The 25,470-nt window shown below is 45.7% G+C and overlaps 1 protein-coding gene across 3 annotated transcripts; it reads right to left on the bottom strand.

Annotated features, from left to right (window-relative positions):
• Positions 1–17,775: 17,775 nt before the first annotated feature.
• On the bottom strand, positions 17,776–24,890 carry Fcrlb (Fc receptor-like B). 3 transcript variants are annotated; one of them, XM_006496932.3, is made up of 6 exons: positions 24,654–24,890; positions 23,972–24,128; positions 23,683–23,703; positions 23,086–23,340; positions 19,693–19,959; positions 17,776–19,190 (listed from the first exon to the last, which is right to left on the bottom strand). In XM_006496932.3, exons 2-6 carry the CDS (start codon positions 24,117–24,119, stop codon positions 18,334–18,336), a joined length of 1,548 nt encoding a protein of 515 aa, XP_006496995.1. In that variant the 5' UTR covers positions 24,120–24,128; positions 24,654–24,890; the 3' UTR covers positions 17,776–18,333. The 3 variants fall into 3 exon arrangements, with proteins under 3 accessions (XP_006496995.1, XP_006496994.1, NP_001025155.2); NM_001029984.2 differs by lacking the exon at positions 24,654–24,890 and having other exon boundaries at positions 18,334–18,764; positions 18,912–19,190; positions 23,972–24,002; XM_006496931.3 differs by having other exon boundaries at positions 23,972–24,890.
• Positions 24,891–25,470: the final 580 nt, after the last annotated feature.

Raw genomic sequence — 25,470 nt, forward strand, 5'->3', positions numbered from 1 at the left:
GGTAAAACCAAATACTGCTGCTTTAAAAAAGAAGAAAGAAAGAAAGAAAGAAAGAAAGAAAGAAAGAAAGAAAGAAAGAAAGAAAGAAAGAAAGAAAGAAAGAGAAAGAAAGTGAAAGAAAAGAAAATCATAATGACATTCTGCTATACATGTATAGATCAGTGCCTTGCTCAGCCATCATCAGAGAATCTTCCTCCTGCAGCAGATGGGAGCAGATACAGAGACCCACAGTCAGACATTCTGTAGAGAGTGAGAGACCTTGAAACTCTCAGCCCTAAGTAGAATATCTTCATCAAATCCTGCCCCTCAGGGCTCCCAGACCCTGCAGAAGAGGAAGCAGAAAGAATGTAAGAACCAGAGAGGATTTAGGGCAGCAAGAAAAAAGACTTTCTCAAGATGGCAGAATCGATCTGCGCACATATGAACTCACAAGGACTCAGGGCGCATGCACAGGCGTGCTCAGGTCTGCACCAGATGGAATCCTAGAACTGAAAGAAGTAGAAACAAACCCATCCCTAACTCAGAAGCAATCTCAAGCTGATAAATGACTGATTTTGGAATTCCTTAAATTCCAAAAGACAAATAGCTAGCTGTGGTGTCTATTAGCATACCAAAGGGTATGCTGGCCTCCAGGCTACTGAGTATCTGTCTGTCAAACATTCCCCAGTCCATGCTAGCATCCTAACCCTCTTTCTCACTTCCTCCCCTTACCCTAAACCTCCCCAACTCAAGGGCTTTCCCCTCCCTAGCTTAGCTGCTCTTTCTCCTTATAACCTTGCTCTTTTAGCTAACTCTCTCTCTCTCTCTCTTTCTCTCACTCACTCGCTTGCTCTGCTCTCCCCTCCTCTTTCTCTCCCCCCCCATCTCACTCCTCTCCCCTTCTCTTTGCTCTCCTCTGTGTCATCACGTCCCTGCTCCATCCCTTCAACCCCACCCCAACCCCATCTGCTCTGCTTCTGCTTCTCTCGTGGCCAGGTCCAGTCTGTTGCCCATGTCCAGTCTACTTCTTTCTCTCTCTTCCGTGAACTCTTTCAGATGCCTCTGGCTGTTTTATCTCATATCTACCTTCCCCTAAGGCCATACTATGAGTGGTAGTGTCATCAGTTTCTAAAATAACCACTTGCAAATGAAAGTTTAGTTTTCTACAAGGGAGTCTCACTGAGAAACAAAGTCCTCTTAAGGGTAGGATGCACGCCCAGCAGTAGATGGTTAAGAGAAAAGGAACTCATCTGCAGCTTTGGAGGTTTCTTGCCTCTTGTTATACCCAAGTTGCAAGTACCCCAAAGAGCACCAAGGAGTCAATTCCAATGCAAACACATAAGGGTCTTTATTATGAGCTCCTGATCAAGGTCTCTTACCATCCCTGTTGCAGCTGGTCAGAGTGAGAGCCCTGAGTCTAGGAGTGCAGGGTATTTATTGTAGTTACAGCAAACTTGGGGAATTTCCATATGGGTCAACAAGCTAATATTTTAAAAATTGCATTTCTGGCATAATCTGCAGGAATCGAACATGGGGATAAAACCACAGGACAAACAGGATGGCTAAGTTATCTATTCTCTGCTGGGGGTCTTAAGTTACCTCTATGTACCTTGACCCTGCTGTTGTAGCCTGACTGGCTGTTGCTATGGGGTTGGGTGGGGTAGGGATGGATTGCCATAGGATGCTTGCTCAGGATGACTCTGATTTTCTTCCTGGAATTGGAGTTTAGCCCCTGATCTCGCACAAAATGGAGTTTCTCCAAAAAAGGAGTTAGTTGCGCTTTACATCATAACATCATGTCAGGGTTTTTTTTTTTTTTCTGTTGTAGGTGATTGATTGATTGATTGATTGATTGATTTTCTGAGCCAGGGCTTCTCTGTGTAGCCCTGGCTGTCCTGGAATTCACTCTGTAGACCAGGATGGCCTTGAACTCAGAGATCCCAAGTGCTGGAATTAAGGTGTTTGCCACCACTGCCCAGCTGTTTGTTTGGTTTTTAATCTTATTATTTCACTTATTTATTTTGCTCTCTTTTTACCCTACAGTATGCAAATGAGTGAGTCTCTGCATCTGTGTCTGTCCTTGTGCCTCTTCTTGGGATCTCTTCTTTCTGTTTGTTTTGTCCTATTTCAATATGTTAGCTTTTGTTTTATTATATTTTATTATATTATTATTTCTTAGAAGGTTTTTTTTTTTTTTTTTTTGGTTTTTCAAGACAGGCTGTCTCTGTGTAGCCCTGGCTGACCTGGAACTCACTTTGTAGACCAGGCTGGCCTCGAACTCAGAAATCCGCCTGCCTCTGCCTCCCAAGTGCTGGGATTAAAGGCATGTGCCACCACGCCCGGCTTTTTGTTTTATTTTGTTGTTGTTTTTTTTGTTGTTGTTGTTTGTTTTCTAAAGAGAGAGACAAGAAGGGGGTAGATCCAGGTAGGAGGATTGGCATATGTTATGTGAGAAAAAAATCCATTTTCAATAAAAGGAAAGCAATAGTATCACTAGAAAAAAAGGAAAGTTTCTAGATTTCTCATATTCTAATGTTAATGAGGCAGAAGAGCTAGTTAGGAAGTAGAGGGAATGAGAAAGGTTTCTCCAACATCTAATCTTACCTAGCTGGCAGACAATCTGGTGAGTGAGCAGACCACCTGCAGAAAAAAAAACTGTAACAACTTTATGATTTTTTTTTCTGAAAGTTGTTACAAATGGCTACTGAACTATACCTTCAACCCAACTTTCTTGTGTTCTAAGACCACTTATCAGTTCCTAGTACCCCTTTCCCAGAAGCAAGCCTATACAATGCTCCTTTAAAAGCCTCTTCAAGAACAGAATTCTGTAGATAAGAAAAAGAAATCCACCAACACAAACTCTCCTCAATTTTAGCTGCAAGCTAAGAATCTAAAACGGCATCTGGAGCTACTCATGCGGCCTGTCAGGGCATCCCTCTCCTAACTCCCACACTCACTCACTTTAAGAGTTCCTCTACTTAACAAGAGCTTTCTACTTAATAATTCACCAATGTATTTCACTCTGACTAATCCAGAAATTCTGTTCTGTAGTAGCTGTCAAGGCCCTGGGCACAGCCCCCTAGAGTCCCCAAAGTCTCTGAGGAGCTCCACACTCCAACTGAGGGGTACACTGGTAGCACCCCTCAGTTGTATTTCCCTCTGCTAGTGACACTAAAATTTTCAGGGAAGAGACAGCAGGAGCCGATGAACACAAATTTGAACTGTAGCTCCCACCAACTCAATCAGCACTGTCACTTCAGGCCTCCAAAGCAAGTTTCCATTTGTATTTCTCCCCTTGTCACTGTGACAGGGCAAGACAGGGTTTCTCCTCCATTTTGTTCCTGCCAAGTTAAGTTGTATTGTATTGTATTGTATTGTATTGTATTGTATTGTATTGTATTGTATTGTATTCAAGTTTAACTAGAATCTGATCTCCTTGGTGGAGAATCCCATCAACATGATGGAAAATTACCCAACTCTACTCTAGGACCAAAGGTCAAGATGTCCTAGCTGACTTATCTTAGCCTTTGTTGAAGCTGCTTGCTTTAAGCTGTTTACTTCTGGGAAGCAGCCCCCATCCCGCCCCCTGCAGCTGCTGAGCAAGAGCCCAGGACCTGGTTTCTTTAAAAAAAACCAAAAAAACAAAACAGGAGTTCTAAACTCCTGGGGCCACAGTTAGGTCCCTGGATGTCTGGGTGTGGTACCAGGGGCTGGAATAAAGGCTTTCAGTTGAATATAAAATGTGCCTGAGTGGTCCTCTCTGGTGGGTTACTGATACATAACAATTACTCTCATCCCCCAGAGGGGTCAGAGCACCTAAATTCTACTCTTACTGTTTATTGTTCTGTATCTTTTAAAGATATTACTTACATGCATTTGTATGGGCTTGTCTTCTACCTAAAATTATCCGATTATGATCTCTGAAGAATTTCAGGGCATCACAGTAAAAGATGTGAAAACAGGCCTGGGAACTTTGAAGAGGACTTAAGGAAACAGCCTCTGTTTTTGATTGGATGCTGTCAGGAAATAGGAGCTAATTCTACAACAAACTCTCTAATGCATTTCATCCACAGGGAAAGGCAAGCTAGAGTACTGAATCTGTAACTGGGTTAGAAGTAGCAGATTTGGTACCGCCATGATAGACCTCTATTCCAAAAGAACAACATAGAGAGGCCTCAAAAATAAAAGTCTCTTATATATGTGGACAGGAAAACCAAGCTACACAATTCAAACTCCATTTCAAAGTAAAAGTTCACATTAAAGGGAACAAGCATGAAAGTAAGGTGTGTGAAACTGAAAAACTACTCCAAAGCATGTATCTGATAACCGGTTCCTATCAGGTTGTATGCGGTATCCCTGCAGTCCACAGTGGAGAAATGAGTGAGGAGAAGTGAGTTGCCTCTGGGTATTTTCTCACTCTTATCCACAACACGGCGTTTTCCTTCACCATATGACCGGGCAGTCATGTTACCAGTGTCTTTACTGTGCCCCCTCACAAACACCTTAAGTTATTTAAGGAGTTGAGGAAAGAAAGTCTGCTTTCAGCTGGGTGTGGCACCACATCTGCAATCCTGGCACGTGGAGGCAGAAGGATCAGAAGTTCAAGGTTTGAAGGATATTTCTCCAAAGAAAATACACTGAAGGCAGTAAAGGCCGTGAAAGATACTCAGCGTTGCTAATCACTAGGAAAACCTCCAACTGTGACAAGATAAGATCCCATATATGAGATCAGCTACGATAAGAGACAATAAATGATGAGGGCATGAAGAAACTGAACTGTTCTGCATTGTTGCAGGCAACGTAAAATGATGAGCCTCTGTGGAAAATGGAACAAAATTAAAAATGAAATTAGAATCCAACGCAGAATTGAAGGTAGAGCCTCAAAGAAATACTTTAATACTCATAGTATTTAAATCATTCATCATTGCTAAAAAGTAGAGGCAATGGCCACTAGCAAATTAACAGGTAATTCAACAGGCAGGTAGATAGATAGATAGATAGATAGATAGATAGATAGATAGATAGATAGATAGATAGATAGACAGAGGATAGACAGACAGATGTTCACATGCACACAATTATTCTGATATAGAAAAGAGGAAATTCTGACATAGTTCGGTGAGCATTAAAATAATTACTTTGTTGAAAATAATTGGACCAAGCCAATCCTAATGGTGCATGCCTGCAATCCTTGCACTCAGGAAGCTGAGGCAGCAGGATCACAGTGAGTTTGAGCCAATCTGGGTAAAAGAGAGCACGAGGGTCGAGGCTAGGAGGAAATTGGGAATTGTTATCTGAATGGTATAGAGTTTCAGATTCACAAAATGAAATGCTCTAAAAATCTGAACCTTACACTTTAAAGTCATCAAAAGAGAACATTTTCTATTATATGGGTTTAACAAATATTTATTTATGTGTGCATGTGTATGTCTGTATGTGTGTGTGTGTGTGTGTGTGTGTGTGTGTGTGTGTGTGTGTGTGTGTGTGTGTATGCTCTCCAAGAAGAGGGAGTAAGTTTCCCTACGGCTGGAGTTGTGGGCCATGTGAGCTGCCTAATGTGGGTGCTAGGAACCAAATTTGAGTGCTCTAGAAGACCAACAACTAATCAACACTGAGCCATCTTTCCAGCCCTTGTGTGGGTTTTAAAACTCACTGTTTTTAAAAGTAGTCGTCCTTTTAGTAGTGGTAGAGCATGTTTAGTATTTTCTAGTTTGTTCAGACCTGATTACAGAGTTTCTCTCCTCTCCCCTCTCATTTGTTTGAGACATAGTTTCATGAGTCTGTTCTCCGGCCTCCAACTAGATATGTTGACGTCAATGACCTTGAACTTCTGATCCTTCTGCCTCCACAAGCTAGGGTTGCAGATGTGTAGTGCCACACCCAGCTGAAAGCAGACTTTCCACAACTCCTTAGAACAAGTGTAAGGTGTAAGTGAGGGGGCGCAGGAAAGACACTGGTGGAATGGCTGCCCCATCGTATGGTAAAGGGGAAGGGTGTGTTATGCATAAGAAAGAAAAAATACAAAATATTCATTCAGCAACTGGAAGAGAAGAGAAAATAGCAGGAGACAGAATAGTTGAGAGATGGGGGCAGTAGGTGTTGGAGGAGGGGGGAGGTAGAATTAGAGAATAGCTGGGGACAGGGGGTACAAAAAGAGCAGAAATCTGAGAAGGGCCGGGATGCTAGCTGGACCTTGAAATGTATAGTGAGTACTTGTGGGTAGAGACTGAGCGATCCTGAGTGCAGCCACATGTGTAGGTCAGTGGAGCCGCAGTTCCTTCTGACTGAGGTAAGGGAAATGGCTCCTCTGGCATAAGGGAACCAGTTTGACAGTTCCTGAGAAATGCTGGCTTTTTTCTAACCACCAAAAATCTGGCTAGATCTAGTTTGAGCTCATTCCTGAATATGTGGACTGCCTGTGAGGTCTAACATAAGGTCCTTCAAGAATGGAGCTAATATACATATTTAGGTTGAATACTCCCGGAGCCTGGCATTGACTTCTTGGAGCTGATTTTAATAGCATCTCTCTTTGTACTTTTAGACACTAGATGGCGCCATTCACCTTTATGCAAGATATCACTTTCCTTCAACTTAGATGTGATAGCTATTTTTTTAATCTTACTATATTTAATTTTGTTATACATTTTTAAATGAATGAAAACCTACCTGCTAGTTAAAGGTTAACAACAGTGGAGTGACACTGGATATATCAGTCACTCCAGGACTGGTCTCATGTTGACCAACAAACAATGGAGTCCAGGTTTTTTTTTGTGTGTGTATGTTTTTATTTAGCCAAAGACTTTTGTTTTGCTTTTGGATGTGTGTGCTAATTTTGTTTTCTTGGTTTCTGGGGGGTTGTTGTATTGGGTTTTTGTTGTTGTTGTTGTTTTTGTTTTTGTTTTTTCGAGACAGAGTTTCTCTGTAGAGCCCTGGCTGTCTTGGAACTCGAACTCAGAAATCCGCCTGCCTCTGCCTCCCGAGTGCTGGGAGTAAAGGCGTGCGCCACCACGCCCAGCTTTGTTGTTGTTTTTAAGAACTTAAGGTTGGGTAGGTAGGGAGAGAGAGGGGAGCTAGAAGGATTTAGGGGAGGGGAAGAGTCTGATCAAAATAATTTAATTTTAAAAATGATTTTAAATAATAAAATATAAGAATAAATCAATCTTATTCCATACCATAAATAGGTAATTAAAAGATGTATTTGAAAATAACGTCCTAATAAGTGTCAGTATATGATGGGTATTCATAACCTGTTAAGCAATGGTATGCACATGGAATGGTGCAGAGCTGAACCACAGCTTCTCTTTTATCGAACTTTAACAATTACTCTTGTCCAATATTCTTTCATTAAAATGCTAGATAATGCCAGGTAGTGGCGGTGGCATGGCTGTTACCTCAAGCATTCAGGAGGCAGAGGCAGGAGGATCTCTTGAGTTCAAAGCCAGCCTGGTCTATGAAGTGAGTCCCAGGACAGCCAAGGCTACACAGAGAAACTCTGTCTTAGGAAACCAAAAAAGAAAAAAAACTGCTAAATAATCCCCACCCCCTCCAGAAAAAGAAAGAAAAAGAAAGGAAAGGAAAAAGAAAGAACGGAATTAACAACTTTCTGAGCTCAAGGAAAGAAATGCTGGTTTTTGGGTGGGATCTCACTTTCTGCCAGCTAAGGGCAGGGGAAGACACTCTTCTTAGAACTACACACACACACACACACACACACACACACACACAAACACACACACACACACTGTTTATCTGTTTATTGCATCATTGTTACACTATCAATCTTGATAATGCTTCTCTCTTCCTTCCTCTCCTCTCTGTCTCCTTTCCTTCATTTCTTTTGAGACAGAGCTGACCCTAGCTGTCTGGGAACTAACAGGCTGTGTTAAACTGTGATCCAACTGATCTCCAAGTCCTACTGCCTCAGTCTCCTCAGTGCTAGGGTCACAGGGATGGAAACATGACACCTGGCTGTTTGATAAGCACTAAACAGCAGTTTTGCTAAGAGATCAAGTCATTCAGTGTGAGGTGGCTTGAATATTTCGAAAGCACCATTTTATCCAATGTGGCTAATCATATAAGGACACGCATCACCCAACACTCTCACATTTTGGTTGCTTCATTTTCATCTTTAACAGTAAGTACTAACTTGTTGAAAATGCACCTCTCTGCCGAGCAATTAGCAAAGAAATTTCCCCTCTTTTGTCCCTTCACCTCTCCATCACAGACCAAAGTGAAGTTCCTCTTTCTATTTTCAGCAAATTGCCAATGGTGTACTGGTATCGAGTTCGGTACCAGTAAATGTCAAGTTCTGCTATTTTGTTCTGTTCTTTCTGTTTTCTTTTTCTTTTTCCCTTTTTGTTTGTTTTGTGGTTTGTTTTTTTTTTTTTTAACATAGCTTCTTCTCTAACCTCAGAACTCATTATGTAGCCTCTGCTGGCCTCAAACTTGTGACTTCCCAAGCGCTGGGAATCCAGGTATAAGCCACCATGTCTGCCTGCCATGTCCTTAGTGGGGCTTCTGATCTAGGACAGACAGGGGCTGGAGAGATGATGGCTCAGGAGTTCTCAGTGTTTACTGCTTTTCCATAGGACTGGAGTTCAGTTTACAGCAACCACATTGGGTGGCCGGTAACTGCCTGTCCTCCAACTTCACGGCATCTGACTCCCTCTTCTAACTTCTGCAGGCACCTACATATGTGTAGCATACACTAACATAGGCACATACACATAAGTAAAAATGAATCTTTTTTTTTAAAAAAAAGGAAGACCTAAGACAGTCATAAAGATACACATGAAATATACTCTAAAGATCCCAAATAAGAATGTTGAACCAAACCATAAATGGATGACGGTTCGATGCTTCTGTTATTTTGCCTGTGTTTGTGGGAAGACAGGCGGTGGCCGGAACTGGTGGGCTCAGATTCAGCATTGCCTGGAAAGAGTGTGGTTTGAAGCTGGTGGAAACCTCAGTCTGGGTCTTGGGCTGTCTGCCCTGCTATCTACCTCCATCACAGGGCTGTAATAAGATTTACCTCACCCATACGTGTCTTGTTAGTGAGAGAAAGAAATGCCAAGCTACACCAGACAGCAGGGTCTCCAGACCAGGAGTCACTGGGAGAAAGGACTTGGTAATGAAGCTGTTGAATAAGAAGAATCACAATGGCCAAGCAATCCAAATATTCAGTGGCCACGAGAATTAGGAATAAATAGATCTCCATCTATCCTGCTGCAGCCACACCCGAAGTCCACCTATTAACTCAAACTCGGATGGTATCAGGCCCCTGCAATCCCAGCATTAGGAAGCTGAACTGGAAGCTCAAGGTCAGACTTCACTATTACACATAGCAAGACATGTCTCTGAAACAATTTCTTTGGAGGTTTTGTTTTGTTTTGTTTTTCAGAAATGCATGTCAATCTCCCACCCTTGAAGTCTATTCATTGTCAATATTTTAGGAAACATTTGAGCTCCACAGAACCCCAGGGCCAGAAGTGACTGACCAGAGTTGAGCACCCCATTGTATAGAAACAACTTGGACGTTTGAACAGATCGTCCATCTCTGTCCACCACTACCCAGCATTTGCAAACTTAGCACAGGGTGTTGCTGTCCTTCTGAGAAGTATCGGGGCAGAAGCGGGTTAGCGAGCCTTAGGTCATTCTCTCTCTCGCTTCCTGTTTTAGCTCCAGAAGAGACTGGTAAACAGCATGAGATGATCGGGACTGGGGACACTGCAGATGTTTTCTGTTCCGTGTCTTGTTTTGCTGAATGCGGTTTACACGGCCACTCTCTCCTAGTCTTTTCCCAGGCAGACAGAACACAGGGGACTGGCCATGTTCCTTCCACCCCCCCCCCCGCCATGCGTCCTTCAGTTTGACTCTGTCATCTATTGCCATCTATTGCTTGAATGATTAAAGCGAAATCAGATAAGCCTTGTGTTCTTCAGTGTCCTTATCAAAAGTAAACCGACAAAACCCAACCAAACAAGGAAGCCAAGACTATCTGTGCCCATACCACCGGTCTCTGAGGATTTTAAATGATAAAACCCAGAAAGTCTGTCAACTATGGGTCCATCCTCTCTGTGGTTCCAAACCCTTTTATATGTCATTCTTCACAAACTGCTAAGAGAACGTCAAGCCTGGCACCAAATGTGTTCTTCTTTGTCCTCTGAGTGCATTGCACATCCACAGTAGCCAGGACAGAGAGCCAGCATACACACCGTCAGTAGGTGACGAACAAAGGTGAGGTAAGGACACACTGGAGTTGTACGCATGTCACTCTCAGGAAAGTGAATAGAAGTTGAGATCATTGTGTTAAGAAAAGAAGCTTGTCGCTGAAAGACAGAGATCACATATTTTCCTCATATACAGAATTTAGATGCAAATATATGCATATATGTATATGTGTAATAAACACATATACATATATGCATATATACACATATATACACACATATGTATACACACATATATATGACATGAGAGCACAGAGAGGTCTATGGGTGGGGTTGAAAGGGCCAAAGGGAGATGGGGGGGAACAAGAGAAGGCAGTGAGAAGAGAGAAATGTTCCATGTTTTCTCTCACATGCAGGGGGATGTGTATTCACTCATACATGCAGTTACGGTCTTTTTTTTGTTTTTGTTTTTGTTTTCGAGACAGGGTTTCTCTGTGTAGCCTTGGCTGTCCTGGAAATCACTTTGTAGACCAGGCTGGCCTCGAACTCAGAAATCCGCCTGCCTCTGTCTCCCGAGTGCTGGGATTAAAGGTGTGCACCACCACGCCCGGCTGCAGTTACAGTCTTTAGGACGTGGAGGTGGCAGTGGATCAGTGGAGGGTAGGTCTTGAAGGTTATACCCATCTCTGGTTCTGGCCTGAGTTCTGCTTCCTGGTCCAATTGCAAAGTGAGGATAGGACACTCAGTGCTGCCTCCCTGGCTCCTGCCACCCAGCACAGGCACAGCAGACTATATTCTCAGGAACCCTGAGTGACAACACCCTTGGTCCTGTGGGCTGTGGTGGTGCATGCCTGTAATGGCTTTGGAAACAAAGACAAATACATCTGTGTAAATCTGAAGCCAGCCTGGGCTATAGAGCAAGTCCTATACCATCCAGGATTACATAGTGAGACCCTGTCTCAGGAAATGAAAACTCTTCCTCTCTTAAGTTACTTCTGTCAGATATTTTGTCTCAGAAGTGAAAAAAGTATACATATGTGCATACATATATGTGTGCATATATGTGCATTTGTGTGTATAGTTACATATATGTATGCACACATCCATTATGGAAGCAGAAGAGGGACTGTTTAGAGAGAGTCACAGGGAGGGGAAAGATGTCAAGGGAGAATAGTGGTCTAGGAATATAAGCAAAGTGCAATGATAAACATGTATGAAAATATTATAATAAAATCGATTATTTGGTCCAGGCATGGTGGCACATGACTTTAGTCCCAGCACTCTAAAGGCAGAAGCAGGTAGATCTCTGAGAGTTTGAGGTCAGCCTGATCTACAAAGTGAGTTCCAGGACAGCCAGGGCTGTTACATAGAGAAACCATGTCTCAAACAAACAAGCCATTATTTTGTAGTCTAGTTGAACAGACTAGTTTTGTGTCAATTTGACACAGATGGAGTTATCACAGACAAAGGAGCTTCAGTTGAGGAAATGCCTCCATGAGATCCAACTGTAAGGCATTTTCTCAATTAGTGATCAAGGTGGAAAGGCCCCTTGTGGGTGGGACCAGCTCTGGGCTGGTAGTCTTGGTTCTATAAGAGAGCAGGCTGAGCAAGCCAGGGGAAGCAAGCCAGTAAAGAACATCCCTCCATGGCCTCTGCACCAGCTCCTGCTTCCTGACCTGCTTGAGTTCCAGGCCTGACTTCCTTGGTAATGAACAGCAGTATGGAAGTGTAAGCCGAATAAACCCTTTCCTCCCCAACTTGCTTCTTGGTCATGATGTTTGTGCAGGAATAGAAACCCTGACTAAGACACTAGTTGACTAAAGTATATAAATAAAGTATATAAAATATTATAGTAACAAGAACAAAAAGAACAGTGTCCACTAGGTGGCAGCATCAGCTTGCTAAGATTAATTTTGCCTTGACTTCCTGGTTTGGGGTTTCGTTAGGTTTTATTAATATTATTTTTATTTTTTTTTTTAAGTTTCTCTTGGCAGAGTAGAAGAATGTTTACACACTGGGTACCTCCACATATACAAAATTATTATTATATGTCCATCTGTTTTTGTATGCATTTATGTCTGTGTGCAGGTATGAGAAGCCCTGAAACTGGAGTTACAGACTGGTGTGGGCTGCTATGTGGGTGCCATGTGGGGGGGTCTTGTGGAAGACTCAGTGCTCTTAACGCTGAGCCATCTCTCCAGCCCCTCCCTGTGCTTTTCAACAGTTCTGTGCACAACGACGAAAGAGAATTATGTGCTACAAAATAGACCTATGGAAGCAGGTTGGTAGTTCACTAAGCAATTGTATCTAAAAGGCAAGATGTGGGGCGTGGTGGCGCACGCCTTTGATTCCAGCACTCGGGAGGCAGAGGCAGGCGGATTTCTGAGTTAGAGACCAGCCTCGTCTACAAAGTGAGTTCCAGGACGTCCAGCCAGGGGTATACAGAGAAACCCTGACTCGGAAAAAAAAAAAAAAAAAAAAAAAAAAAAAAAAGGCAAGATGTGGCTCAATGGTAATTAACCAATAAATTTCTTGTGAAACAGAGTCCCACTCAAATGTCTTTTATTTGGAAAGAAGAGACTTGCTAGTTTGAGATAAGTTCTTGCCATGTGACTTAGGATAGCTTTGGCTCTGTATCTAATTGTAGGACCTTGTGCAAATGGTTGAATGAGAATATCCCCCACATACCCAGCAGGTGGCGCTGTTACCGAGTTGATCCTTGTTGGAGAAAGGGCCTCACGGGAGGCAGGTTTTGAGCTCCGTAAAGATTCCCACCATCTCTATTTTACTCTTTCTTTTTGGTGTTTGAAGTTCAAAGTGTGAGAGTTCAGCTTGCTGGCCCAGTTGCCATGTCACATTGCCTTCCTCAAAGCACGGCCCAAGACTCAGCATCACTGGCATCGTCAGAGCTTCTCGGACATACAGAGTCTCAGCCTCTACCCAGACCCACGGAATCACAACCTCTCTTTATAAAAGAGCCCAGAGTGACACGTGTGAAAAGTATGCAAAGACCAATGGGCCAGTCCTGTAATGAGCTTAGGCCACAGTCACAGTTTCAGTACATAAATTAGAATCCCAGTCCTAGGTGGTAAGAGATATCTAATCTTTTTCACAGGTAAGCCTTTGTCCTCTGATCCAGGGAAGGAGCTGTCTCCAGCAAATGTGAAGGCTGTGTCTCTCCACCTCACCCACACACATTTCCATCTTTCCTCCTCCTGTCTGCATCTATTTCTATCTCCTTTGCTTCTCACCTCGGCCTAAGGAGGCGGGATGGAGGTAAAGGACAGAATGGGTAGATAGCAGGATTCTATGATTCTGTTTGGACAGATGACTCTCTGCTCTCTGAGCCTGGCACATAGCAAACGCCAGCCGTTCCTTGTTGGTTGCCCTGGTCTTGTTTGTATTTTGATGCTAATTCTGCTTCTTCAAGAGGGACTGCCCCAAGAATGAGTGGATTTCGTACTCAGGTGGTTCCATTTTAACTGGTCAAATAAAGACTAGAGCCCGTGATTGGGCAGTGGAAGGGAAAGGTGGGGCTGGAGGTTTTAGAGAGGAAGAGAGAGAGGAAGAGGAGGTGGAAGGAAGATGGAGCAGAACCTCATGGTCTGGAGGAGCCAAAAGTAGCAAGAGATCTCATAGCTGGGGAATAGAGTGGGGTAGTGGTAGATCTGCCCAATCTAGGCATGCAGTTTATAAATATTATAACTGAGTTGTGTGTTCTTTGCATGGACTTGTTGGGGTTGGAGATTTACAACAATTCCTAGGGACACTTTTACGGACATTCTGGCAATTTTTACTTCTGGTAAACATTCTTATGGACCTAAGGAGTATGCATCTGTCTTCCAGATGTTCATTTGCACATCTTCCCCCAGCCTCTAAGAATCAAGATGTTAAGCCCAAGTTTTGGTGTCTTTTCTGCCTGCCCGGGAGACTTATTGCAAAAGAATCGAGACACATTTTCTCTCTGCATTCATCACAGAGTTCCAGGATGCTGTAGAGAAAATATCATGTGTCTGTATGGATTTGGCATCTGTCAATAATTAATTTGATGGCCTAAACAGGAAATAGGAGGTGGGGCATCCAGTAGGCAGAAAGGATCTGGGAGAGTGCTGGGTGAGAGAGATTCTCCTGGGAAGATGTGACAAGACAGACACACTGTACCTGAGCACAGGCACATGACAGAATGTAGGTTAGTTAAGTTATGGTCTAGTCAGAGAAGAACCTAGCTATATGGCCAAGGCATTTGTAAATATATTTTGAGTCTGGGAGCATGGAGCTGGGGAGGAAAGACCACCCAGCTTCAACATTCTGTGGTGTGGCTGATTCCCAGAGAGGCCTTTCGATCTGATAGTCAATTACTTTAGCTTCCTTAAGCCTAAATCAGGTTCACTTCCTGTTGCAACTCCCAACTTCACATTTCAGACCTGTCTGCTGACTCCATGGTTTCTTTTTTCATTAGGCTTTGAGGGGGAAACAGCTGATTTCCTATACTTCCTTGGCGTGAGGAAGAGTTGTGGCCAAAACAAAACAAAAATCTCTTCACACATCTTCCCTCCTTCCATATCCCCTCTGTATCCTTGTGACTTCAACCGTGTCCGTTGTAGATTCCGCAAATGATGACCCAGCTCCGGTGCAATCTCAGTGTTTACATCCTGTCACAAGTGGGGTTTGCTTAATTGTAAAAACTAAGAATAAACTTTTGTTCTTGTGCTCTGTTTGCCTGAGACTCACCTCACCTGAAGAACTGTTGCCAGCTGTGGGTGTCATGTTCTCAATCAAACACAGACTAACTGGGGTATTCAGGAAAGACTGGATGGAGAAGAGATTCTAAGTTGCAACTCCTGGCAAACAGTTTGAAAAAAGAGAGAGAGAGAGAGAGAGAGAGAGAGAGAGAGAGAGAGAGAGAGAGAGAGAGAGAGAGAGAGAGAGAGAGAAGAAAACCTTTCTTTGAGGAAACCCAGCCATGAGCCTAAGTGCTGTTCTATCTGGGGGCTTTTCTTGGGAACTGTCCTTGTGGTTCCCCTGTTCCTCTGAGTCCTTCTGAAGGAGAGAGAACCAGTCATTATCTTAACTGACTATTTTGTTGTCTTAGCCGATTTTCTCTTTTTGGGTCATCTCTCTCCCAAGCTTGTTTCAAATTCCAGAAACACAAAAGGCCTGTAGGTAAATTCCTCATGATAAGAACCGACAGAGGTAATACGCAGGTTTAGTGGTGTATGAATCCCAGCACTGAGGAGGCGGAGGCAGAGACAAGAGGACCAGGGAGCTGGAGGGAACCCTGGGCATCATACTGAGTACCAGGCCCATTGGGTTCCAAAGAGAAATACTATCGTAAACCAAACAACAACAACAAAGTGTGTGTATGCACACTCAAGTGCGTGTGCATGTGTGTGTCCCAGAACCATTAAGACATTCACTGCAGGACAATTTAAAATAGCAAAAGTTTAGCTGGGTGTGGTGGTGCACACCTTTAATCCCAGTATCTGGGAGGCAGAGGCAAGTGGATTTCTGAGTTCGAGACCAGCCTGGTCTACAAAGTGAGTTCCAGGACAGCCAGGGCAACACAGAGAAAACCTGTCTCAGAAAATAAATAAATAAAATAGCAAAAGTTTAGAAACAGTCTAACAGTTCACTTATAGGGACTGACAGAGTTGTCTCTAGAGATTTCTGGAATACCTTCCTGTCTTGGGTTCCTAAGAACTGAGGCATCCGCTAGCTGAACACCTCTAATAATTAAAGAATCCATTTATTTGTCTACCCCAGTTAAGGTTACTGCCATTGCCCTCATTTTGTAACCAGAGAACTCAGAAGCTCAGGCCTACACAGCGCTCCCATGGAGGAGAAGGCAAGAGTCTGCTCAAAGGCCCAGGAACATGGAAGACGCAGTGTGCTGGGAGAAGAGCAGAGGTCAGCATGGCTGAGGGTAGGTTAATGCTTCGTGCTCGGACTCTAACCTGGAGAATTTTGTTTAAATTCTCACAACAACAACAAAGATGTAATACAGAGTATGGTGTGAAATAACGGATCTCCACAAAGGTGGGAAGCACTGAGCAAGGACAGAGCCCAAAGTAAGGCTGAGATGCTGTGACAGAGACCTCTGTGCCATCTCATTGGATACATTTGGGACCCATGCCTACTGCCATCTGATATGGAAAGTGCCAGGTTTAGAGTCTGAGGCCTGAATTTAAGATGCAGAAGTGATCAGAGGACCAGAGAAAAAGCAGCTTCCTCTCCAGGAATCAGCAGCCATCTGTCATCTCAGAGTTTGGGGAATAGGTTCCAGGATGCTCTGGGGTAGCTGGCCTGTTCCTGGAATGTGTGCTAGAACGGAAACAGAAGTTAGATTTCCCTGGTGCAGGCATTTCTGAGAAAGCCTCACAGACCCCAGAGGGAGCGATCTTTGTCCTTCCCTCCCATATGAGACTTTGGGAAAAGGACACAGCATATAGTTTTCCTCTTCTACACAGAGTAAATTGGGCTATGATTAAATTTTCCTCTTTACTATCTGCCTCCATCACTAATGCTAAATGGAGGCAGATGGTAAGATGGGAAAGTGAAGGTTGAGGTTGCCAACAAAGTATACTGAGGGAAAGGCTGGCACGCTGGCCTCTGGTCAACTCATTTAATTTGTTGTGGTGGTGTTTTTTTCTTCTTTCTCTTCTTTTTTTTTCTCTCTCTCCCTCCCTTCCTTCCTTCCCTCCCTCCCCCTCCCTCTCTCCCTCCCTCCCTCCCTCCCTCTCTCCCTTCCTTCCTTCCTTCCCTCCTTCCCTCCTTCCCTCCTTTGTTTTGTTTGTTTTGAGACAAGGTCTCACTATGTACACTAGGCTGGGTTTGAACTCACTGAGATCTGACTGCTTCTGCCTCCCTGGGATTTAAGGTATGCACCTCCATGCCCAGAACATTAAAAATTATATATAGTTGTTATCAACATCATCATTGTCATTATTATTATTATTATTGTTATTGAATGATGGGTATTTTGATTATTAAGCTTCTTGGCACTGATGGTAGCTGCTTCCTGTCTAGATCAAGAATAGCAAACAACTTAGGAGAACAAAGTCAGAAGGCAAAAAGAGCCTGGACACTGGAAAGGCTGCCCTGGAAGAGCCTGCATTAGAGAGCTGGGAATTGGAACCTCAAGGACACCGTAGATCAGGTAACTAATCCTGTGATCTGAACATCCGTCCTCAGAATTAGCCAAGTGTCCTCTGACTTCCACAAGGGAAGTGGGTACGCTTGATCTCACACACACACACACACACACACAATGTAAAGACATGTCAGTTGTGGTTAATTGCTCAGAGGGAAATGGGACCTCACGTGCTACTGAAGCAGGTTGAAGGATGGAAGGGTAGAGTTGCTACCAGTTCTCAGCCTTTACTGTGAAGCTTAAGTGAGGAGGATATGATCCCGACATAGAGTAAAGTTAGTTCCACTAAGGTTAGCATGGCAGCTGCTCAGCTGCTCCGGAGTGGCTCTGTCGGGTCACATGGGGACAAAGGGTACCTTTGGGGAGAGTCTAGCACTGGATCTGACCCTTAAAGCCAGAAGGGAGAAGCCCACACTAAAATCTTTACTACAATTGAAATCATACTCGGGATTTTGAAGATATAAACTCATTAGTTAATAGGATTTTGAAAGTTGTTTTAATATAAGAGTAAATTCATAAGCCGGGCGTGGTGGCACACGCCTTTAATCCCAGCACTTGGGAGGCAGAGGCAGGTGGATTTCTTAGTTCGAGGCCAGCCTGGTCTACAATGAGTTCCAGGACAGTCAGGCAGGGCTATACAGAGAAACCTGTCTCGAACCCCCCCCAACAAAACAAAAAAAAAGAGTAAATTTATTGTGAATAATTACAACCTGACCCTAAATTGTTTTAAAGTGCTCATTAACCTTAATGGATTCAATTACAAAAAAAAAAAAAAAAGTCACCCACACTGGACTAGTAAACAACAGCTGTCTACTTCTGGATTATAGAAGGAACATACCACAGAGGATGCTCGCATTTATAAACCATTTTGCAAGGTCAAACTCGCCTACAAGCTATCTAGTAAAGTGGAAATCCACAGCACCACGGGACTTTAAAAACCAACAACCAAAACCACAGCAACAGGAGGGGACACTAACAGCCATGGCTCCAATTTGCACACAAGCTAGATAGAGATCCCGGAGAGAAGACACTAGCCTAGCTGTCCACTCGGCCCTCCATGACAGTGGTCTCTGGGGTTGCGGGGTTCACAGTAACGTGAGAATTGGGTGTCTCGGGGGTCTCTGTAAGCTCATGGAGGGCCTGTGGGTCCTTTAATCCCAGGACCACGCGGCTCAGAAGGCCTTTGAGCAGCTGCATCTCGCGAAGCAGGAGGTCCACCTTGGGCTGAAGAGCTTCGCGCGACTGCTCCGCGGACGCTGGCAGGGGCGCGCAGGCGTGTGGCCCGGCGGTGGCAACATGGCCCGCGGGGAACTGCAGCCCTGCAAAGGTGCTGTTCGGGATGGAAGTGACTGACTGAACGGATCTGGACACTGGGGTCTTCCGGAAGGAAAGCGGCTTGTCCCCCGGCCCCAAGGCTGCAGCCTGTGCGACTGGCGCGGTGGTGGACGCCAGATCCAGGACAGGGCCTGCAACGCAACACGCCTGGTCACCCGTGACTGCTCCACGCGGGGCCGGAGCTATCAGGGGCTGGAGGGCGGAGATGGGAAGGTAGGAAGACTGCGGGATGACCCACGGGATGCAGGAGGCAGGCGTGATGCTGAGCTGCCACTCACCCCGCCCAGGGAGCTGCAGCCACGGGCTGCGTTTCCGTACACTCCGGCTGGTGGTGGCGGCCTCACACCAGTACGATTCGAGCTCCTCGACCTCGGACTCGGGGACAGTGTACTCGGCGCCCCAGTCGAAGCGGCGCACCGGCCGGCTGTACTTGTAGAAGGCGAACTGCAGCGGCGTGTCCCGCTTCTGCGGGTGCAGGCGCGTCTCGCAGCGCAGCACCACGCGGCCGCGCGCCTCCTGCGGGCTTAACGTCCTCAGCACCGGTGTCTGGAACAGCTCTGCGGGGAGGGCGGCCTCAGGGCCCTGATGCTCGTAGGCCGCAAGAGCAATGGGACCCCCACCAGGGCCAACCTGTCCACCGCCCCGGATCCCTCTTTTTCCCTTATCTGGAGAGGGTTCCTCCTTGACCCAGAGAACGAGAAGGAAAAGGAGAAAGAATGAGTGGGACGGGGAAACTGAGGCCACGGAGAAGGATGGAGACAGTTTGAGGGGAGGCGGAATCCTGACAGGTGATAAAAGTTCCATCCTAGCTGTCAATCAGTTGGCATTCTCTAGACTTGAAGGGGACAGCTACGGGTCCCCTTCGTAGTGCGTAGTGACGTAGCACGCCCTTCAGACAGGGCAAGAACTCCTCGCTCCTAAGTGGGAGCCCTAGCTAGAACAAGTAACCTGGATATACGCCATAGGGAAGGGACACCTATAGAGCAGCCCGCGGGGTTCAGCCTCCTCTTTCCCCTTCCGATTCCAGCCCTAGAACTTCCCTGTGATCGTCTCGCCCACCTTGCACGGTCACGGCCACCTTGGAGGAGAACATGGGCGCACTCTCCACTGGGATACGCATGGTGCCAGAGCACTGGTAGTGACCGCTGTCGCTGGCTCGCGCTTGCAGCACCGTGTAGTTGGTGCTAGAGTGGAAATATCTCACAGCCTGGCCGTCGTGGTAGTAGTGAAGTTTGTAGACGACTTTGTCGTACCAGCCACGGCAGCGCATCACCAAGGGCTCTCCCTCGAACACCGCAGCATACGGCACTTGCAGAATTAGCCAGTCTGCAATGGACCCCACAGATAGTATTTACTCTTCAGGAAAAAAAAAATCCGTCTCTGCCGAGCTTGGTGGCACATGCTTTTAATTCCAGCAGTAGGGGAAGTAGAGGCAGGAGGATCCTTATGAGTTCGAGGCCTCCATGGTCTACAAAGCAAGTTCCAGGGCAGCCAGGGCAGTTACACAAAGAAACTAATCTAATCTCAATAAGATGAATCCAACCCAACCCAACCCAACCCAACCCAACTCAAGAAATCCCAGCTCCGCAGGTCACCCTTCTCAGTCTCCCTTCCTCCCGCTCCCTCCCCCCCCCCCTGCCTCCCAGGCCCGCAATCCCCCCACAATCCCTGTGGCTGTTTTCACTCCACCGGTCACCAAAACTTTTTCCTATTTTCTGGTCTGGTGACTAGCACCTGGGATCCTGACTAAACAGGAGGAAAGAAAACGATACCAAGGAAGCAAAGATGTCTCAGATTTGGTTCCAGCCCCATAGAGTCTCCTTTCAAAACCAACCATAGACCCCACAGTATGACTTCAAGCCCTTCCTGACCTAGCCCCTGATAACCTCTTCCCTGACCCCATTTCTTTTTAGCTTGCCTCACCTTTCATTCAACACAAGCTAGACCCAATCACACTGAACTGCTCGGGGGGGGGGGGGGAGGTTCTGTATAGAACCCAGGGCCCTTGTAAAGCTATTTCCTCAACCCAAAAGACACTGCTTCTCAGCTTAAATTCAGACCAGTAGGTCCTGTTAGGCCTTATCTTCTGAAGGAAGCTTCTCTGAGAACAGCCTTAGATATATCCTACAGCGTCTTGAATGTGCCACCACGATTACCATCATCATCACCACCACCATCACCACCACCACCACCACCACCATCATCACTATCATCACCACCACCACCATCACCACCACCACCATCATCACCACCACCATCATCATCACTGCATCTGACACTATCCTTAGGGCATCCTAAATGCCATTTTTGGTATCATAAAATTTTAAATTATTTCATCTATTCATTCATTCATTTGGAATTAGGTGTGTGTACATGTCCAGGTGGGTGTGTTCTCGTGAGTGTATGTGCAAGTGTCAGAGGAGGCAAGAAGAGGGTGCAGTATCCTCTGAGTCTGGAGTTTCAGGTGGTTATGACCCGATGTCCCGTTCTGTCCCAGAGCATGATTCATTCTTAACCTATCTCTCCAGCCCTCATTGTAGCTATTCTTCCCTAACAAAGAGAATTCCACTGGCCAGGTATGCTGGTGCATGCCGGTAATCCCAGCACTTGGAAAGCTGGAGTGGGAGGGTTGAAAACCAAGGCATGCTTGGGCTGCATATGCAGGAGACCCTGTGTCCAGAAAGCTTTGCAAGTCGCAGTTTCTGTGCCACAGTCTGTCTGTCAGCTATGGCCAACCGTGCTTCCACTTTAATGACCTCCAACAGGAAACCTCTACAAGTGTAGAATGCTAATTGAAACACTGACTGGTGTTCTTTAAATGCTTAATAAAAATGAACATCTGCCCAGGAAAGATTATTAATCCTCCATATGACACAGCTAATTATGTACTTTGATGGGTATACCATTATTACTTTTCCTATCCCCTTTGTTGTTGTTGTTGTTGTTGTTTGGTGGCGGTTCTGTTTGTTTGTTATTTGTTCAATACGGGCTGTTATTCACTATGTATCCCTGGCTGGGCTGCAGATTTGCACTCATCCTCCTGCCTCTGCTTCCTGGGTGCAGGGACTGCAGGCCTGCACCATCACACCCAGTGTTCTCATCCCTGTTCTAAAACGCTTCAAATATTTCGAGACAGTTGCTCCTTGATCGACTCCTAGGTGCTCATGTATATGTGCCAACAGCAGAAGTTTTATTAAGTTCTTTGTCCAATCCCCCCCACCTGTCTTCCTTCCTTCTTCCCCCGTCTCTTCCTCTGCCTCATCTCTCTTTTTCTTATTTCATTCCTTGTAAAAAGACCTTTGAGAAAGGGTATTGCTATATGGCCTAGGCTGGCCTCAAACTTGTGGGAATTCTCCTGCCTCAGCCTCCTGAGTGTAAGATTACAGATGCATAATTACTGGCTACTTTTTTTTTAAGATCACAAATAATTAACTTTAATTATGAGATCATTTTTCAAACAAACACATCTTTAATTGTTTCCTCCCCTTCATCTCCGTCCCTCTTCTCTTCCTTGTACCCTGCCACCTCCCACCTCCGGTAGCCTCTCTCGCTATGGAGATTTACATGTGGCATTGGCATTTTGACACACCTCCTCTCCACCTCTTGTTCTCCTCACTTGGCCTCCAGTCTAGTGCCATGAAACAACCCCCAGTTTCAATCCCTTTATTTATATTCACATAGACATTAAAACTCAGAATCCTGGCTGGGCTGATGTGGTGGAGCACAACTTTAATCTTAGCGCTTGGAAGACACTTAGAAGGGGGCAGTAGGTTGATCTCTGTGGGTTCCAGGCCAGCCAGCCTAGGCTACAAAATGAGACTATGTCTAAAAAAAAAATTAGAGAAACAGCAAAAAAACAAACCAAAACAAATATGCAAACAGGACTCTGTTTGGGTGTGGTACATGGCTTTACCTCAGTATTCAAGAGGTAGACACCAAAAAATCCTTGTAGTTCAAGGCTAACCTAGTATACACAGTGAGTTCCAGGCCAGTCAGGGATCCGAGAGAGAGAGAGAGGGAGAGAGAGAGAGAGAGAGAGAGAGACAGAGAGACAGAGAGAGACAGAGAGAGACAGAGAGAGACAGAGAGAGACAGAGAGAAACAGAGACAGAGACAGACAGAGACAGAGAGAGACAGAGACAGAGACAGAGACAGAGACAGAGAGACAGAGGAGGGGGAACTTAGGATTCTGGGTTCCAGTAGTGTCAGGAGAGCACAATTTTTGACTTTCTGAAACCAGGTCACCCCACTTAATAAATTAATAATATTAATTTGCTTCATGCTCCATCAGGAAGACGGGGAGGGGGATGGCTTTTGGACCAGGAAATCTTTACTGCAGGCTTCTGCCTACTCCAGAGACTCAAGGTGGTTCTGTGTGACCTTTTTTTTTTTTTTCTTCTTGTCCCCTGGGAATAGCCCGATGTCTACTCTGCCAGTAGGGCCAGCACTCACCGTTAGACACAGAGAGGTGGATAGGATCACTGACGGGTGCTCCTCGTGTCTGACATCGATACACCCCTGGTGCCTGCACCTCGATGCTCTTCTTGTGGGAAGGCAGGAGGACATGGCCCAGGTACCAGAGAGTGCTAATGGGCCGGAGCTCCAGCAGCAGAGGGTGGTATCCATCACATCTCAGGGTTACTCGCTCTCCCTTGAAGATGGTGGTCCAAGGTGGGTGTAGAGTCAGTACAGGCTTCTCCAGAGTAGCTGGGGATGTGGGGGATGGGGCCGTGTGAGGAAGTAAAGTAAGATGAGGTGCTTGCCCAAAAATAAAGTCCCAGGATTGGGAATTGTTGGGAAACACCAGTTTCTGGGTCCCAGCCCACAGAGGAACCAACCCTGGCAATGAGGGAGACCACAGACATGAGGCTGCAGACAAGGAATCTATTAATCATAAGCCATTTCTGACCGTGTCTATGCTCAAGAACATTTAGTCATCAAGATTGGGCAAGAGTGGGGGGGGGAATACCATCTCAGAACAGCCAGGAACTGGGGCATCTACCCTCGTGGAACTCATCAAAACTTGGATGAGAGATGTATAAGACTTACCAGCTTTTCCACTTCTTGGAACTGCAAAGCAAGAAAGAAGGAAGAGGTTGAGGACTGTCCTCAGTGACAGGAAAGACTCTTGATCCTGGGAAAGCCTGAGTTTCCTTTGTCCATACCAAATTACCCAGCTTTGAGAAAGCTAGCTCCATTTCATCACCCCAAGGCAGACAGAGAACCATATGAAACCTGAGGTCAGCAAAGGTGGCTGCTCTCTTATCCCACATAACCCTGCCCTGTCATACTCTCCCCCTCCCCAAATCCTGCTGATGCCCCCTCATTACTGACTCACCCAGAAGCAGGAGGGCTGCAAGCATCCACATAATGACTCTGCCTGCAGGCTCGGTAGAGGTTGGAGGCATGGATGTGGGGCAGAGAGAAAAAAGATAGATGGAAGCAGACATTGGGAACTGGGAGACACTGTTGCTTCTTCTGTCCATTCCCACTTCCTCAAGATGGTGGAACACAAAGACCAGGATGTCACCTGAGTGTGTTACTCACCTACCCCAAGCATCAAGCACTGTCCTATCTACCCCTCTGTAGCCATGTTCCAGCTCAGCCCAGCCTTGACTTCTATAGAGAAGCCCTATAGAGCTGTGACTTCTACCACTCTCAAGAGTCACATAGATTCCCCAGGCTCCATTGGGTCCATCAATATCCCACTCCCACCCCAACCTTTCCCTAGTAGCCAGTCCCATTGATGTTCATAAAGCCCATCTTATTCCTGCTTAATCCCTGATGACAGGTATTCTTGGTGTGAGGCCTAGAGAGGTCATTGTGTGTTCCGAAGCAGAGCTTATATCCTCCCACCCATGGGTAGACAGAAAGGCGTGATTCATTCATCCTGCTATGCTCCTGCTGACCTGTTGTTCCCCAAGTAAAAACCAGAAGTGTAAAGTGTTTTCTTCTCCTCCCTTCCTCGAATCTGAAACACTTCTTCCCTCCCCACCCACAATGATCTCGAGCTATGGTACCTTCACTTGCTTGCTCCTTTCTTCTTGCCTTCCGTCTGACCCTAACACCCTTCCCCAGCCAAGTCCTAGTCCACAGGGCTATGGCCTGGGAGAGAGGCCACTGACTGCATGAGCCCCTCGGAGGCTTCTCAAATCCGACCTCTCTGCTTCGCTCCTCTGAGCCACGTGACCACACCTGAGCAATGAAGAGCCCAAGTTTCAAGTAAATATTTAATGAAGTTTCCAACCTGATAGTATGTCTCCCTGAGCTCTGCCCTGTCTGCACTGGCGGCTGTTTAGAACCAGGACATCTGCCTTCCTTGGAACCCTAGCAGGAAGGAGATCAGTGGTCAGATACAGTCAGCTCTCCAAGATCCCATCCTCCAGTTTTGCTGAGGCACCAAGTTTTCCTCTGAGAATTCCCTCATATTTTCAGTGCAGTGTGCTTTTTCCCTGTTAAAATACAAATGCATCTGAGGAAAACATGACCAGTCTTCAATTATGCTGACCTTTTTGGATCTTGCTTTGGAAGCATGATTTGATTGGAAGAAGGGAGACAGAGGACAGGGGAGAGGGAGAGGGAAAGGGAGAGAGAGAGTTATCATGTAGGTCTGAAAAGTAGGATGGTATCTGATAAGGTGAGCCAGCGTAGGGGAGGAGGGAACCGGAGAGAGCCGAGATGAATGCCCATTTAGGCAGCACTCATGTGCTTCCCTACAGCCCTGCCTGCCTCCTCATCTTGGGACCAGTGTGGGATTCCTCACACCAACCACAGCCTGTCCCCACGGTCTGACTTCTGCACGGCCCACCACCTCTACAGTAAAAGTTCGCAGAGTCT

This window comes from Mus musculus, chromosome 1, assembly GCF_000001635.26.
Source record: "Mus musculus strain C57BL/6J chromosome 1, GRCm38.p6 C57BL/6J".
Lineage (NCBI taxonomy): Eukaryota > Metazoa > Chordata > Mammalia > Rodentia > Muridae > Mus > Mus musculus.

Coding starts and splice junctions, on each gene's coding strand:
- Fcrlb (XM_006496932.3), bottom strand. CDS start 24,119: ATGGACAGAAGAAGCAACAGTGTCTCCCAGTTCCCAATGTCTGCTTCC. Junction 23,704..23,971: donor TGCAGCCCTCCTGCTTCTGG/GTGAGTCAGTAA, acceptor CTTGCTTTGCAG/TTCCAAGAAGTGGAAAAGCT. Junction 23,341..23,682: donor TCCAAGAAGTGGAAAAGCTG/GTAAGTCTTATA, acceptor CCACATCCCCAG/CTACTCTGGAGAAGCCTGTA.